Raw genomic sequence first — 19,203 nt, forward strand, 5'->3', positions numbered from 1 at the left:
AAAAAAGCAAAAATATTAAAAAGACAAACAATATATCCTAGATGGGTAACAAAGAATGAACAGACTACTATTGCAATTATTTAGGCAAACATTTCCATTAGAGCACATAAAAACCTGCTGTATTTATAAGCAATGGATGCATTAAAAGTATAAGCCTAGACAGTTTTCAAAACTTAAGCCTATCAATTTGAAAAGGCACAGCTGCAATCAGTTTTACTTAAAGTTGACATGCCTTGTTATAATGGCAATTAGTATTTGTTACATGTTTTCCTCTGTTGTTAAGATGTTACAACAGTTACCTGTCATTTATGATCCAGTTCAGACAGAGATTGAGAGAGCTAAGATTTTTGCACCTCTTGACAATTTCCATCACAGTTTCATTATCCAGTTCAGTGATATGACGTAAGTCCAAGCTGGAAAGGTTTCTTAGCTAATAAGATAAATAAAATGAAAGATAAAAAGGTAAATGCTACATGCATTCTCAAAAACTATAGTACAGTTCATTACAAAGTAGAGTATCACTGTATTTAAAACAGATAACAGTCCAGAATTATCATCTACATAATATTTTACATACCAAATTAAAAATGAGTGTGGAACTCTATGATGAATATATAAATGGCATCAAATGCTAAAATAAAACAGATTTTATTGATAAAACAAAATCAAATATTAGCGAATTCTTATCTAATAGGTGAGGGAAAGCTGTTGAATACACTATAAAAAGGATCTACAATTGGGTAAACTTATTCTTACAGTGTTAAATTTCAGATATTTATCTTCATAATTATAATGCCATTTCTGAATAGGTTTTCTCATTTTTGAAAGATGAAATATGAGTAAATGCTCAGGGGAAATAGGACTAACTTTCTTCCCTATTTTAGGTAGATTTATCTGTCCTTGAGTACATACCCACCATAAGAATGATGGTTGTATACCAGAAAATCTCAGAAATGACTATCTCACAAATGAACAAGTGAATTACAACTCCAAACAGAGGACACATGGAATGTAGCCTTTAATCACCTCTTTAAAAGCCCCTGTTGCTGCTGATGGGCAGAATCACAGCCTTTGGGACAGGAGTCCCCTGTGTTTCTCCTCTGCTAGCAAAGCAATAAAATGTTTTTCCTTTTAAAAAAAAAAAAAGAAAAGAAATATGATAAATGGTTAATTCTGAGATATCTTGGCGATATTTGATCAATGTACTCCAAATTGTACTATTTTATCAATATACTCCATCCTGAAACAATATAAAACACTTAAGAAGCAAAATTTTCTCTACATTCCACCTCCCACACTTCTTCATTTTCTTGATTCCTTTCTTCAGGTTTCCTGTCTTCCCCTGATGCTTACTCTTCAAAAGCAACTTAACAATATCATTTACTCAAAGGTGGAAAGATCTTAATTATCCTCTTCAAATAAGGTACATTTCAAATAGGTATTTTTGCTTAATAAAATGCAAAGAATCAATCTGGAGGAATGTGGTAGATAACATTACATTCTACCACCCCAGGAAAGATGTCTGTGCCCTAATATCTTACTTACTTCGGCAATACAATCATATATACATGATTGAACTTATGGACCCAAAAATGAGAAGACTATGCCAAATTATTCAAGGAGGCCCAATTTAATCTCATGATCCCTTTAAAAGATTCTCCTAGTTAAGCAGAGAATCTCAATGTTAGAGAGATGTGACCAAAGAGATAGAGTCATGAAAGGAATTTAATGAGACTTTTTGTTTCTTTTAATTTTTTCTTTTTAGATATACATGACAGTTGACTGTATTTTGACATATTATACATACATGGAGTAAAACTTATTCTAATTAGGATCCCATTCTTGTGGTTGTACATGATCCATGTGCCTTTTAAAAGCACTGAATGTGAGGGAAGAGAACCAGGAATCAAGGAATGTGAGTAGCTCAAGAGCTGGAAACAACACAAGCTGGACAGCCAGAAAGAAATAGGGACCTCAGACCTACAACCTTATAGAACTTAATTCTGTCAAAAACTTGAACCAGGAAAAAAATTTGACTATTTCCTTAAGTTTTCAGGAAGGAACACAATTACGTCAACACCTGGAGTTCAGCCTGGTGAAATGGACGACAAGCAGATTTCTAATTTACAACGTTAACAGTGAGATAATAAATTTGTGCTGTTTTAAGCCATTGAGTGAGTGGGGACTTGTCACAGCAGCATTAGGAAACTAGTACACAACATTTCCAGCACCTTAAGGGAGCTCACCCAGGACTATATGCCTCACAGTTCCTCGTCTCTGATTTAGAGACCTCTGTCAAAAGCCTCAGAGTGGTGAAAGAGCCAAGACCTACTTGGAGTCAGTTCAATTTAATCCCCAAAAGAAAAGCAGACACTTGAACCTTTACTGTAAATGTTCTTTTTATCTGCTGTCCAATATGGTAACCATTAATCACATGTAGTTACCAAGTACTTCAAATGTGACCAGCATGGCAGGGACATAAATCTTAAATTTAATTTTAATTCCTTTACACAATTTTATATCTGTGTGCTGCCAGTGGCTACAATGTTGGACATAGCTCTCCTAAATATGAATGGTCACTGGAGGAATGGGAAGTCAGTCAGCCAAGTAAACACTTTGCACCTCAGTTCAAAAAGGGAGAAACTAGCTCCCTGATACCCATGAAGCACAGGCAGGTCCAGATCAGCCCGGCTGACAGTGACAGAGCCCCACACTGGGTTCAGAGACAGCTGACAGCCACAACACTGAATGCCACAGAGCTGTATCTTTGAACACATCACCCAATGCCACAACCCGGTGTCCCCCATAGGACCGGAGACTCCATTACTGAAAGCAACCACCTCAAGCATGGGACACCTTCGTTGCCATCTTTAGTTGGGGAACTCCCAGCTTGGAACACTGGCTGGACAGGTAGTCCCCAACTCCTTCCTCTCCCTAGCAGCCACTAACTCCACACAAATACAAAACAGCTCTTGCCAATACAAAACATCTCTCCAAGACAGGTGTGCAGCCCTCGTAGCGCAAACTACAAGACCTCTGGAGAGAAGGGTCCCTGATTAGGAAGTAGAAAGAGAGGAAGTAAATGAAATACAGTTTAGAGACTAAATTAGAGACCAGGAAATGTGAGGTCTATAGGTGATATAAGGAGATAAGGCCAGGTACCCACATCACACGAGCAGGCCCAAAAGGAGATCCTTGGGAGTCTTTTATCAGAGACTGACTAGTGCCATAATTCCAGGTACCCTGTACCCAAGACAAACCCTCCCATCCTGGTAACATTTACCATTCTGAGGGTGGAGATACCAGCAAATAACAGACAATACCACCTATTATATGAGAAGGGAAGCAGGAAACTGCTGAACTCCAACCAAAACAATCCTTGTTTCTTCCTTTAAGACTTTTTTTTTTTTTACCTCTTCCCTCTTAATTCTCCTGCCCTCTCATTCCCAACATTTGTGAAACCAAGTACTTTGCATGAATTAGGATACTGAAGACTGGGATGTCTGAATAGTATACTACTGTTGTGTTGCATATTGTTTTATCTCCTATTTTTACATTTTTTATTTTTCTTAATACTTATGTGTGTTTGTTATATATACTCTATTGTCTTCCCAATTACTTATCTCCTAAAATCACTTCCTCCCTCTTCCCCTGCTAATAACCATCTTCTTTAGATTCCTCTTTCACACTTCCTAAGATCTAATCCTTACCTCCTACCTCCTCAACATCTAACTTTACACCTCACCCCTGGTTCTTCTTCCACCATCAGAAACTGTAAACCCTTTTGCAAATCTACTGCTTATATTGCAGATAATAATTAAACTCACCATTTCTGTATATTGCGACAAAACTGTAAACGCCTTAATAATAACTATTTGGTTTAAAGTTGTATATTGTTTGTATTGGGATCTGTGAACATTGTTCTTCCCCTCAAAGGAGAGGTACTGGAACCCTGAAGGGGCACTATAAGCCTAAAGTATAAAAATGGTAATACCCTGGATCCCCAGTGCTAGAAAGGAAGGCACATGAACAACGTGAAAAAAACACAAGGGAAAAGAGTGCCTCAAACAAATCAAGACCCTACATTATTAAAATCCATGTCTAGGACATCAGAAGAAAGGACAGAGACGGAGTACACAATATACATAATTAAAATGTTCTGTGAATTAAAGGATGATATAAGAGAAAAATACAGGCAGCAAAAGATAATTTCAGTAAAGAGCTACATAAGCAAATACAGGAAACAAAAGATTATTTCAATAAGAAATGGAGGTTCTGAAAAAAAATCAAACAGAAATCCTTGAAATGAATCCTTGAAATCCATTTCTTGAAATGAAAGAAACAATAAGCCAAATTAAAAGCTCAATAGAAAGCATCACCAACAGATTGGACCACTTGGAAAATAAGATCTCAGACAATGAAAAAATAATAATAATCTCCAAAAGAATGTAGATCACACAAAAGAATGTAGATCTTAGATGGTAAGAAACCATGAGCAGAACATTCAAGAAATATGGGATGATATAAAAGGACCAAATTTAAGAGTTATTGGGATAGAGGAAGGCATAGAGTTCCATACTAAAGGAATGAACTATATATTCAATGAAATAATATCAGAAAATTTTCCAGACATGAAAAATGAATTAGAAAACCAAATACAAGAGGCTTACAGATGCCAAATGTACAAAATCACAACAGATCCACACTAAGGCACATTATGATGAAAACATCTAGCATTTAGAATAAGGAGAGAGTATTAAAAGGCACCAGAGAAAGGAATCAGATTATATATAGCGGGAAACCAATTAGAATATCTGCAGATTTTTCAACCCAGACCCTGAAAGCTAGAAGATCCTGGAACAACTTATACCAAGCTCTGAAAGAAAACGGATATCAAACAAAAATCTTATATCCAGCAAAATTAAGTTTTAGATTTTATGATGAAATAAAAACCTTCCACGATGAACAAAAGTTGAAAGAATTTACAGCTAGAAATCCTACAATACAGAACATCCTTGGCAAAATATTCCATGAGGAAGAAATGAAAAATGACAATAAAAATCAGCAAAGGGAGGTATTATCTAAATGAAAAATGAATCAAAGGAGAAACGAAGTCAGTTAAATACCAAAAATAAACAAGAATGGCTGGGAATACAAATCATATCTCAATAATAACCCTGAATGTTAATGGCCTAAACTTACCAATCAAAAAACACAGACTGGCAGACTGGATTTTTAAAAATCACCCTCTGAAAGACTCATCTCATAGAAAAAGACATCCATAGACTGAAGGTGAAAGGTTTGGGAAATAACTTACCACTCACATGGACTGCGGAAACAAGCAAGGGTCTCCATTCTCATATAAAGTAGACTTCAAGCTAAAGTTAATCAAAAAGGATAAAGAAGGACATTTCACACTGCTCAAGGGAACCATACATGAACAAGACATAACAATTATAAATACATATACCCCAAACAATGGAGCATCTATGTTCATCAAACAAAGTTTGATGACTCAAGTTCAAGAGTCAAGTAGACCACAACACAATAATTCTGGGTGACTTGAACACACCTCTTTCACCACTGGATAGATCTCCCAAACAAAGTAACTATAGAATTTACTAAAACAACCAATAACTTAGACTTAACTGACATATATAGAATATTTCATCCATCAACAAGCGAATACACTTTCTTCTCAGCAGCACATGGATCCTTCTCTAAAACAGACCATACATTATGCCACAAAGCAACTCTTGGCAAATACAAAAAAGTACAGACATCACCCTGTATTCTATCAGATCATAATGGAATGAAATTAAAAATCAATGTAAAAATAAAAAATGAAAGTTACTACAACACCTGGAGACTTAAATATTATACTACTGAATGAACAATGGGTTGCAAAAGATACCAAAGAAGAAATTTAAAAATTCTTAGAGGTAAATGAAATCACTGATAAAACATCAAAATCTCAAGGAATCTCTGAAGACAGTACTAAAAAGAAAGTTCATTGCATGGAGTTCATTCCTTAAAAGAAGGAAGAGTCAACAAATAAATAACTTAACATTACATCTCGAAGCCCTAGAAAAAGAAGAAAAAATCTACACCAAAAGCAGAAGATAGGAAATAATTAAAATCAGAGCTGAAATCAATAAAATTGAAACAAAAGAAACAATTGAAAAAATTGACAAAATAAAAAGTTGTTTCTTTGAAAAAGTAAATAAAATTGATAAACCTTTAACCATGCTAATGAAGAGAAGGGGACAAAAAACTCAAATTACTAACATCCAGGATATTTTTTTAAAAAAAGGGAAATATCACAACAGACACTACAGAAATATAGAAGATAATTAGAAATTATTTTGAAAATCTGTACTCCAGTAAAATAGAAAATACCAAAGGCATCAACAAATTTCTAGTCACATGATTTGCCCAAACTGAACCAGGATGATATACATGATTTAAACAGATCAATTTCAAGCAATGAAAGTTGCCATCGGAAGCCTACCAAGCAAGAAAAGCCCAGGACCAGATGGGTACACAGCTGAGTTCTACAAAAACTAACACTAAGAACTAACACTAATGCTAACAAGAAAAACTAATACTAATACTTCTCAAGTTACTTCATGAAATAGAAAAACAGGGAACACTTCCAAACTCATTCCTTGAGGCCAATATCACCCTGATTCCAAAACCAGACAAAGACACATCCGAGAAAGAAAACTTCAGACCAATATATCTAATGAACACAAATGCAGAAACTCTCAATAAAATTCTGGCAAATTGAATACAAAAACATATCAAAAAAATAGTGCACCAGGATCAAGTGGGTTTCATCCCAAGGATGCAAAGTTGGTTCAACATAAGGAAATCAATAAACTAACTTAAAGATAAGAACCATATGATCACCTCAATAAATGCAGAAAAAGCATTTGACAAACTACGCCACCCCTTCATGTTCAAAACATTACAAAAACTAGAGATAACAGCAACATATCTCATCATTGTAAAAGCTATCTTTGCAAAGCCCCAGGCCAAATTATTCTAAATGTTGAAGAATTGAAAGCATTCCCTTTAAAAACTGGAACAAGGCAGGGAGACCCTCTTTCACCACTTCTATTTAACGTATTTCTTTAAACACCAGGAAAAGCAATTGGACAGATGAAAGAAATTAAAGGGATATGAATAGGAAAAGAAGAACTCAAATTAGCACTATCTGCCAATGATATAATTCTATACACAGAAGACCCAAAAAAATTCCACCACAAATCTTTTAGAAGTAATAAATGAATCCAGCAAAGTAGCAGAATATAAAATCAACACCCATAATCAAAGGCATATCAGTGACTAATCCTCTGAAAGAAAAACGAGAAAAACTACCCCATTTACAATAGCCTCAAAAAAATAAAATACTTGGGAATCAATCCAACGAAAGAGGTGAAGGACCTCTATAATGAAAACTACAGAACACTAAAGAAAGAAATTAAAGAATACCTTAGAAGATGGAAAGATCTCCCTTGTTCTTGGATAGGCTGAATTAATATTGTCAAAATGACCATACTACCAAAAGCACTATATAAATTTACTTCAATTCCAATCAAAATCCCAATTCTTATAGAAATAGAAAAAGCAGTCATGAAATCCATCTGGAAAAATAAGAGATCCAAAAGAGCTAAAACAATACTTAGCAAGAAGAGTAAAAGAGGTAGCATCACTATACCAGACCTTAATCTATATTACAAAGCTATAGTAACCAAACCAGCATGGTATTGACACAAAACAGACTTGTAGACTAATGGTATAGAATACAGAATACAGAGATAAACTCACATTAATACAATTATCTTATATTAGACAAAGGTGCCAAAAACATATATTAGAAAAAAGATAGCCTCTTCAACAAATGGTGCTGGGAAAATTGGAAATCCATATGCAACAAAATGAAATTAAGCCCTTATCTCTCACCATGCACAAAACTCAACTCAAAGTGGATCAAGGACCTAGGAATTAAACCAGAGACCCTGCACCTAATAGAAGAAAAAATAGCCCAAATCTTCATCATGCCTGATTAGGCCCCAACTTCCTTAATAAGACTCCTATAGCATAAGAATAAAAATCAAGAATCAATAAATGGGATGAATTCAAACTAAAAAGCTTCTTCTCAGGAAAAGAAACAATCAGTGAAGTGAAGAGAGAACTTACAGAATGGGAGCTAAGTTTTACTACACACACATCAGATAGAGCACTAATCTCTAGAATATATAAAAAAACTCAAAAATCAAAAAATTAAAAAACAAATAACCTAATCAATAAATGGGCCAAGGAACTAAACAGACACTTCTTAGAAGAAGATATACAATTAATCAACTAAAATATGAAAAAATGCTCAACATCTCCAGCAATTAGAGAAACACAAATTAAAACTACTCTAAGATTTCACCCCACTCCAGTCAGAATGGCAGCTATTAGGAATACAAACAACAATAAGTGTTGGAGAGGATGTGGGGAAAAAGGCACACTCTTACATTGCTGGTGGAAATGCAAATTGGTGCAGCCAATATGAAAAGCAGTATGGAGATTCCTTGGAAAACTAGGAATGGTACCACCATTTGACCCAGTTATCCCACTCCTCAGTCTATACCCAAAGGACTCAAAAAACAGCATACTACAGGGACACAGCCACATCAATCTTTATAGCAGCACAATTCTCAATAGCTTAACTGTGGAACCAACCTAGATGCCCTTCAGTAGATAAATGGATAAATAAAATGTGGTATATATACACAATGGAATATTATGCAGCATTAAAAGAGAATAAAATCATGGCATTTGCACGTAAATGGATGAAGCTGGAGAATATAATGCTAAGTGAAATAAGCCAATCCCCCCAAAACAAATGCTGAATGTTTTCTCTGATATAAGGATGCTGATTCTAACGGAGATAGGGAGGGAGCATGTGAAGAATATACGAACTTTAGATAGAGCAAAGGGGAGGGAAGGAAAGGGAGGCGGGTATGGGGGTAGGAAAAGTAGTGGAATGAGATGGACATCATTACCCTAAATAGATGTATGAAAACACAAATGGTGTGACTCTACTTTGTGTACAACCAAAGACATGAAAAACTGTGCTCTATTTGTGTAATATGAATTGAATTGCATTCTGCAGTCATATATAACAAATTAGAATAAATAAAATAATTTTTTAAAAAGGAATAAACTACATACAGAGAATTCAGACAGGATCACTATTCTATTCTATTCACTACTCTATGAAGCATGCTACAGAACTATGGAGAGAAAGAGAAATGGCTAAGAGATATAGAACAGTCAAAACTATAGACAAATTTTAATTCTGACAGTAAACTTCTGTAATGGCTTCTTTTAAGTACTAAATTCTGAGTATTTGTAAAGACAGAGCTGTGCTGATCTTGGTGGTATACATCTGTAATCCCAGCAACTCAGGAGGCTGAGGCAGGAGGATTTCAAGTTTGAGACCTGCCTCAGCAACTTAGTGAGGCCCTAGACAACTCAGAGAGACTCTGTCTCAAAATAAAAAGGGCTGGAGATGTGGCTCAGTGGTTAAGCACCCTGGGTTCAATCTCTAGTACCAAAAAAAAAAAAAAAAGAGAGAGAGAGCTGTAGGAAAACCTGTCTATTACTGCTATCAGGTCATATGTTCAAGGAAGATCAACCTACCTATCAAGGGACTCATGAAAATAACACTCCAGAATGGAGGCAGGACTAGAAAAGAAGAAATGGGTTCTGACAAAATTATTTTCAAGTCACATGGGTACTAATATGACTGGTATTTAGAAAATCAAAGCACATTGTTACAGAAGGGCCTCAACCCTTGTTAACATATTCTAGGTTGTCTCACTCTTAATCTCAGGAAGTGGATTTAACAGAAATATTTCAGAAAAAATGTTTGCACAGCCACTTTTACTGAACTCATACTTTGTCACATGCTCCCAAATATATTTTAGTATCATGGTTAACTGTATTTTCATTTTCCTTAAAATTTTTATTTTTCACACAATTTTGTGCAAAAGCTGGAGAAGTGACTACACTAGATTCACTGGTCATATTTTCTTATTCTTAATGAAGCAAGATGAACTCATATATAACAAGGATCAAAGCTAAATTTCCTCCTATTAATGTTTTCCTTGGTAATACTCTTGACATTTCTATTTTGTAACTAAAAAGTATTTATTTATTTATATATTTTAGTGCACTATGATTAAACCACACTATTTTTTTGAGTTTCACTCAAAATGGTTTATTGATAAAAATTTTCAAAAAATAAAATTTAGAAAACACAACTTTAGACTATGAAAAGGAAGACAAAATCAATGCCAGCGTAAATTTTTTTCTCCCAGAGTATAAGGGTAGCTATTCAGACATCTTGGCAGATTTCTGTACTATTAAATTTGCAGCAATGCAGCTCATGATATCATCTACATACTGAATTGAATTCATGTATACTCATAAAAGACTAATAGGTCATTGATCAATAAACCACACTATTTATATAGTTAGCCTTCTATACATTTTTTTATTTCTACACCCAAAATATTTTTACTGCTATTGGAGAAGTTCTGCTTTGAATATATATGAAGAGCTGAGCAGCTTCTTTGAGCTGCATGTGCTGGTGGCTTGTAAAGCTCATGTCCTGATAGCAATGTGAATTCCTACATCTCTTAGCTTCCTTCTCTGTACAGTATGTCTTCATCACAATAGTGTGAATGTACTTAATGTCACTGAACTACACACTGAAAAGAAGTTAAAAAAGAAAAGCTGTTATATGTATTTTACTACCATGTAAATATCACTTCATCAACCAGAAGACAGTAAAAGCGCATGATAAAATGCACAGAGGAGGACATACAATCAATCAACAAGTACATGAAAAAATGATCACCATCTCTAGCAGTCAGAGAAATGCAAATCAAAACCACCGTAAGATACCATCTCACTCCAGTAAGATTGGCAGCCATTATGAAGTCAAACAACAAGTGCTGGCGAGGATGTGGGGAAAAGGGTACTCTTGTACATTGCTGGTGGGACTGCAAATTGGTGCTGCCAATTTGGAAAGCAGTATGGAGATTCCTGGGAAAGCTGGGAATGGAACCACCATTTGACCCAGCTATTGCCCTTCTCGGACTATTCCCTGAAGACCTTAAAAGAGTGTACTACAGGGATACTGCCACATCGATGTTCATAGCAGCACAATTCACAATTGCTAGACTGTGGAACCAACCCAGATGCCCTTCAATAGATGAATGGATTAAAAAATGTGGCATTTATACACAATGGAGTACTGAGAAGCACTAAAAAAGACAAAATCATGGAATTTGCAGGGAAATGGATGGTACTAGAGCAGATTATGCTAAGTGAAGCTAGCCAATCCCTAAAAAACAAATGCCAAATGTCTTCTTTGATATAATGACAGCAACTAAGAACAGAGCAGGGAGGAAGGGCAGGAGGAAAAGATTAACATTAAACAGAGTCATGAGGTGGGAGGGAAAGGTAGAGAAAAGGGAAATTGCATGGGAATGGAAGGAGACCCTCATTGTTATACAAAATTACATATAAGAGGTTGTGAGGGGAAAGTGAAAAAATAAAAAAAATAAAAACAAGGGAGAGAATTAAATTACAGCAGATGGGATAGAGAGAGAAGATGGGAGGGGAGGGGAGGGGGGATAGTAGAGGATAGGAAAGGTAGCAGAATACAACAGTTACTAATATGGCATTATGTAAAAATGTGGATGTGTAACCCATGTGATTCTGCAATCTGTATTTGGGGTAAAAATGGGAGTTCATAACCCACTTGAATCTAATGTATGAAATATGATATGTCAAGAGTTTTGTAATGTTTTGAACAACCAATAAAAAAAATGCTGTGGAAAAGAAAATTTAAAGTTGTTTGTGTCAGTTCAGTCCTTGAAAGTAGGGAAGAAAAGTGAGGAACAACAAAGTCTGAATGAATATCTTTAATTAAAGTGCAGATAATGGGAAGGAAAATATTAGAAAATCTAAACTACTTCAGAGACTTATGAAAGAGGGTATCTAAAGATAGCTTCTAGAACTAATCTATAGCAAGAAGTAGCAACTAAAGCAATTATCTAACTTTACGTGATACATTTTAATTCTCATTGACTCTTGAACCTTGAGAAATCCTGAATTTAGGTCTGCTTAGTACAAAGTGAACCAGATGATGTCCTCAAGCCACTTGTGACTGTCACTGCCCTTTATTTAGTATCCACATTGGAACACTTCTTACTCTTCCAAGGGAGCACAAATACATATATGAGGAAACAGGGTCACCTTGGCTCTCACACTACAGGATTTTACTGGAATTCTGAAGAGTACTCTTTAGGTTTATTTTTTTCATGAATTAACAGTCCTTGACTATGTTCACGTGGCCTCTCCTGTGACCACTGTGGCCAGCAGAACAGAACCCAAAGATGGTTCCAGGAGACTAACACTCCAGTAAGCAGAATCATTACAAGTCACAGACCCAGCTCCTCAATGAAATGTGGCATTTTCACTCAAAACTCCACAAACAGCTCTGTCAAATGCATCACATTCCTTCCCTTGCTATGGAAATATCATATTAGTGTCCTCCAGTGTTTTATATCCTTTTCAATCCTTCATTGTCTAAAACAGATAATTACACCTAGGAAACTGACATTTTAATTAAACTTACTTTCCTTGTAATTCACTGGTAGTCTTGGGTTATACAAATCACAAAGGATTTAAATAAGCAAAGCCTTACAACTAAGATCTTTTAAATATTTCACTCTGGTTTTCACTTACTAAGGCATTTTAAAAGAAACCCGAGTCAGAATATAGAATGTACGGAATCCCCTTTCAGTTTAATACTTCTCTTATTGGGGAAAAAATATGTAACTTCTAGTCATTCATGTTAAAGACTAAAATTAGTCAATGATTGGTATGTCCACATATGTTCTTATATGTAAAATGAGACACTGAATATTGAAATGTTACATAAGAAACTCAGACTTGATGATTATTAAAAAAAAAGACCTCAAATGATTTCCAAGTCTTCCAAAAAAGAAAAATAAAAAAGCCAAAAAACCAAACAAACAAACAAAAACCAAACTGCTCAACTACACATTGTACAAGGTAACTACAGTGAATGAGTCAACAAAAGAGGAATCAAAGTGGGTTGGCAAAGGCAGGGATGAATGTTCCACAATTTCAAGCTAATAAGGAAAATTTATGTGAAACCAGTTGGAGATGATGATTTTTGAAGAGAATAAAACTTATTTATGTTTAAATATGTTCAAATATCAGTTAGGACCCAAATTATTTCTAGTCAGCCCTGCCAATACTGACTTTACTGTGATGAGTTGTAATCTTTGGGGAGCAAAGTCAAGCATTAAGATAGCATGCCTTGCTGAAGAAGGGATTACTGGAGCTACAGAACAGTACCACAATCTGCCAAATATCCATCAAGCTGACAAAAGGAGAATAGAGAAGAGCCCAAAGGTACAGGAGGCCGAAGGGCCAGAGAAAGTCAGTTATCAGAAAACTGGGGGAAATCTCCTTTTAAGGAAGAGAGAGAGACTCAAAGAAAAAGGGAAAGGGGTTGTAGCACAGTTCTTGTAGAGTAAAAACAGAAAACAAGTAAAGAAACCAAGGCTTCTGGGAATGGAATAGGAAAAGGACAGAGAATTTATATTCAAGCAAAGGAAGACTTCCACATCTTGATAAGGTCTGATATCTACACTTAGAGAAGAACTTGGCTGGATAAGAGAAGGAACACAGTGCATCCTTTTTACTCATCCACTAGGCTGGCACCTCCACTTAGGTAGGCATTCCTTCTTAGAAATTTTAATAAAAAATAAATAAGTCACATTTAGGACATCAGACAAATACTTCCCATCACCTTATGGAGCATAATGGTGGAATTAGAAGGCTTTTACATTGCCTAAAAGAAGGGCACAGACAATAAAAATTATTGATACTAACCATGAAAACAGGACTCCTGTCTTGGAATCCAGAGTTAAGTATCATGTTAACTCTCAGGCACCTTCTCTATATGTTTCCTTTCAACAACCTCATTCTTTACTGTCCCGCTTCTCCTCAGAGCTATCCCTTCTAACGCCTTCTTGCTACCTCATTAGCCAGATTAATCTATCTTAAGTCATTCTGGTCCTATATTCCATAGTTGCCAAAGCGCCTAGGAAACGAAAATATTTCTCCTGCCAAGAGGAATCTAAGAACTTCCCTATCAAGGCCCATCATTTCCATCCCTACCATTCCCTGAAATCACTTAAGCTAGCTTAAATCTATTTCTCCAATTTTGAGAAGTTTTCTCACTGTGCCGAGTGAACTGTTTATTAGTTAACAACTGTCTCACTTCACTCACTTTACTCTGTTAAATTAAAAGTTTCTCTTCCATTTATTAAACTCTCTGATTCAAATCTTGTCCTCTCTCCAAAGCCTTCTCATTTACTTTACAGAAGAAAAAAATATGTCTTGGAAATACAACATACTTGCCTTCATACAAATTATTAACTAGGAAGTTCCCAACTCTATGCCTTTTAAATGGGAATCATTAATTGGTAATAAGAGTTGTGCCAAGGACTAGGGCACAATCTTTCCTTTCTGTAATAACTACTTAGGAATCCCCTCTTTGACTTCATCTCCTTAACCTTACTTTCCCCATTCCCTTCTTCCTTCCTACTATAACTTCCTAGGCTGGTGCTGCTCAGACCAATGCCTCATCACAAATATTTGAAATATAATCTGAATGCCTGAGCTAGCTAAATGTAGGTCTCTGATCCAGTAGTTGTGGTACTGCCGGTCTCGCAGGCTCTTGCTCCCTGTGCCCAGTGGCAGTTTGAGTCCGGGACACTCCCCAGGGCCATCTGGGGCTGCCCCGGACACTACCGGCAGAAGACACAACCGGTGTCCCTGATGTTAGGTCATTTTCAATGCCAATAACTAAGCTACAAGAGTTCTCCCACACCTGGAAGCTAATGAGTAATGAGCACTATATTAAGGCTTATTTCAAATGTAAAAAACCTTGAGATAATGTACTAAATTGTTCAGAAGGTTGTTTTCTTAGTGCCTGCTGGAATACTACAAGATTTTCTTTAGCCATCTGGAGTTCCTGCCTTTGTCCCAGTGCCGGTGAAGATGAGGGTGGAAGAATTTCCAGTGTTGCTGAGAACTGGACGAGACTTCAGATCAAGCTAGCTGCCTGCAGAACTTACCTGGACTGTGATTTAAGCTAACTGCCTGCAGAACTTACCTGGACTGTGAGTTAATCTATTGAGACTCTGCTTTACCTGGACTGAGACAACAAACTGTAATCTACAACAAATTGTAACTCGGTATCTTTGCTAACGGTGTCATTGCTGGTATAATTTTTCCAAGGGCTTCTTGCATGGAGCCATCAATTGGCTTGGTATTGTGGCATTTTGTATCCCCCCCTTCTGCTTGTAGCAGATTATTTATGGTGTTTATGTAAAAACCACTATGGTCGTTATTTAAATTAAACAAAAGGGGGAAATGTTAGGGTCTGTAAACGAGTCAAGATGGTGCCTGGCATTTTCCAGGGGGAGTGGTTTGTAAAGTAACGCCAGGGAGCCATTAAGTGTGGAGATTTCCTTATTGGTTGACTGCTATATCTAGTTTATGTTAATTAAGATAAGCTGTGTGGAATGTATATATACCCCTCCTGTCCTACAATAAACGGCTCCCACTCCTGCTGTATCAATGTACACAAGTTGCTTGTCACCGCCCCAGTTATTTTGCTGCAGCCGGACTGCGGCATGGTACCTCTTCATTCATTCATTCATTCACACTTGTTTAAGGCTTTCTTGAGCTTCTGGCTCTAATTTTGGCCATACATTTGGATCACCTAAAGAACTTCAAAAATATTGATGGACAGGTTCCATTCTTAGAAATTATGCTTTAATTGACTTAGGATAGAGGTCAGCCATTAGTATTTCTGAAAAAAAAAATCAGTAAATCCTTGCCCCATCTGGGAACCATTTCTCTAGTGGAGAGTTTTATTTAAACCCAGTTATTGAAAACATAAAAATAATTAGTAAAGTTCAGCCTCTTTAATCACTCAAAAGAGAATCCACATAACATTCACATAGTCAATAACTATTTATTCGGCAACTATTATATACCAGGAACTTTCTAGATGCCAAAAATACAGCAGTGAAGAAGACAAGACAAAATTCTCTGTCCCCAAGTGCTTACATTCTTAATTGGGAGTGGAAACAATAAAATAAATAAGCAAATTATATACTATGTTGAAAAGTTAACAAAGCTTTCTCTATGTTAAGTACCATAAAGAAAAATAAAGCAAGGCAAGATGGATGGAGAGAGAAAAAAGGAAGATGGGTTGTAATTTTAAATAGGCAGTCAAGAATGATCTCATTGAAAAGGTGATATCTGCACCAAAATTTGAAGGAGATGAAGGAGATAACAAAACCATGCTGATATCTGAGGTAAGAACGTAGTGCAAAGGTCCTAAGATGGACTCTGGCCTAGTTTTTGAAACATTACTAAGGAACTAGTGGTACTACAACAGAGTGAATGGAAGAAAGAGGAGCAGAAGACATGGCCTAAGACATAAGCAAGAAAGGGCAGATGACATGGGGCCTTGTGGGCCACATAAAGGACTTTAGTTGTTGCTCTGAGGAAATGGAGAGTCGCTAGAGGATTCTGAACAATTGTGTGCGATGATCCAACTTATATTTTTAAATGATGATTCCTGTTCCTATGTTGAGTCTAGAATAAAGAAAGAGCAGAAGCAAGCAGAGCTTAGTTTAATTAATCCAGTCAAGAGACTAGAAGGGATCTTCATCACAATTAAGGCAGTTAGAGATGGTATAAAGTGATCAGATTCTGGATATATTTAAAAATAAAATCAACAGTATTAGTTGACAAATAGATTATATGGCATAAGAGAAAAAGAGAAATCCAAGATAATTCCAAGGTTTTTGGTTTGAGAAACCAGAAAGTACTGTTGCAACTAAGATAGCTTGAGATAAGGTAGAAAAGACATTTGAATATACCATGTCTGCAATGCCTAGGAGACATATCAGATAAATTTAGGAGTCATCAGCACATAACAGTTATTTTTACTTCTTAATTTAATATATAATTGTAATATATATATGTATGTGTGTGTGTGTTTGTGTGTTAAATTCATAAAGTTAGCTCAGTACAAACATTAGTCTCACATTATACAGTGAATAAAAATAATAACTGATTAACTTAATATGTAGAAATTCATACTTATTGTAATAAAATAGCACAATCCTAAAAATAATACATTAAGAGAAATAATGTCCCCAAGCCACCTGAGGTAGTTATAGGCTAGTTTTATGTCCTTACGCTAACAATGCATAATAATACAACTTTCCTATTCCCAGCACATCTTCTCTACTTAGGAACAGACACAAAGAGCAAGAGACTTTGCTCTCTGTAATATTCATTGGTACTGTTCATTCTTCTATCATAGTGTTAACCATGTGTTATGGTTTGGATGTGAGGTATTCCCTAAAAGCTCATGTATGAGACAATGCAAGATGGCTTAGAGGTGAAATGATTAGGTTAAGACAGCCTTAACTCAATCAGTGGATTAATCCCCTGAGAGAGATTAACTGTGGCTAGAAGAAATGGGTCCCTGGAGGTGTGTCTTTGAAGTATATATTTGGTGAGCTGAACTCAGTCTCTCTCTTTCCCTCTATCTCTCTACTTCCTGATCATCATGTGAGCTGCTTTCCTCTCCCACACTCTTCCACCATGATGTTCTGCCTCACCGCACACCATGAGGGATGGATCCAGCTCTCTATGGACTGAGGCCTCTGAAACAGTGAACCACCAAATTTACTTTTCCTCCTCTAAAATTGTTCTTGTCAGGTCTTTTAAACACAACAACAACAAAAAAAGCTGACTAAAACACCATGCTACTTTATAATTTGGTTTAATATAGTGTATGTAGCTCTAATCAGACTTGAATTAAAAGAATATTCTGGCATATGCTTTTATCTTCTAACACTCCAAAAAATGTATACAAATGTTTTATCTACTCTCTAAAATAAACTGTTTGGGGCTGGGAATGAAACTTATTAGTAGAGTATGTGCTTAGCACATGCAAGGCCCTTGAATTCTATCTCCAGCACCAAAGGGGGAAAAAAATAATTACCTTTTCTTTCTTGGTTTAGAAAATGCAACTAGGACACACCTTCACATAAAAAATCTCTTAGCCTTACATTCTCATGTATGGGCCTCATCCTAAAGCTGAGAGAAGTACAACTAGACCATGTCTTATTCATCTTTCTGTCACCATGCTTAACATAGAATTAGGTGAATCAAAAGCATCTATTAAATGAGTAAATTTGAAATGGGGATCAAACTTAAGAGATAATTTCATTTAATTAAGTTCCCACAAATCAGTTTTTCATTCTTTTAACTATATAAATCAAAACCAGGATCTACAACACTGAGCTAAATGCTTTTAAAAGTTGTCTATTTAAATATAAGCTTCAGTGATATGTAAATATTATATAAAATAAAATAACATTCTCATGCCAAACAATTGAAGGCTATTTGAGAACAAAAAGCATAATGAATTCTCTATTTACATATTTGCTTTTAAAATGCAAAACATTAAAAAAAAAAAAAAGCCTCTGTAAGTTGTCAGGATTTTGATGTGTGTGGCAGGAATTTTGAGCAGTTCACCAAAATTTTAATCACTGTCTTCTGCTGCAGAAATGTGAATTTGTTAATTGGATTTCTGCTTCTGAGTATACCAATTCAGAATGTATATTCTGCTCCTCTTTTTCACTCTGCCAGGCAGTACAGTCCTAATTGACTTTTTTTCTAGTACTTTTCTTTCCACCAAATCCCTTTCTTTTCTCCACATAAGATTTCTAAAGCTTATAACAAAGTGCATTTAGAGTTAGCAGCACTAAGTAGCCCTGTCACACATTTCACTCAGTATGAACTAAGAAGCAGAAATTAAGTATCCATCTCACTAAGAAAAAAAAAAAAAAGTTTAAATAAATTAAAGGTAAAATAAAGTAAGCAAAGAGAGACTGCTATGCCTAATTGGACTACTTGTATAATTCTTTCATTTCCTCACACTAGGTCCAAAGAAGAAGGAAGGAAGGAAGGAAGGAAGGAAGGAAGGAAGGGAGGGAG

General features: G+C 35.8%; 1 protein-coding gene across 1 annotated transcript in view; it reads right to left on the reverse strand.

Annotated features, from left to right (window-relative positions):
• Window positions 1-19,203, reverse strand: part of Fbxl17 (F-box and leucine rich repeat protein 17) — a 522,788-nt gene that overhangs the window by 321,060 nt on the left and 182,525 nt on the right. Inside the window, exon 6 of the mRNA XM_048811558.1 lies at window positions 300-430. Coding sequence (XP_048667515.1) covers window positions 300-430 — 131 coding nt within the window. The remainder of the gene's footprint in view (window positions 1-299; window positions 431-19,203) is intronic.

This window comes from Marmota marmota, unplaced genomic scaffold (assembly GCF_001458135.2).
Source record: "Marmota marmota marmota unplaced genomic scaffold, marMar, whole genome shotgun sequence".
Lineage (NCBI taxonomy): Eukaryota > Metazoa > Chordata > Mammalia > Rodentia > Sciuridae > Marmota > Marmota marmota.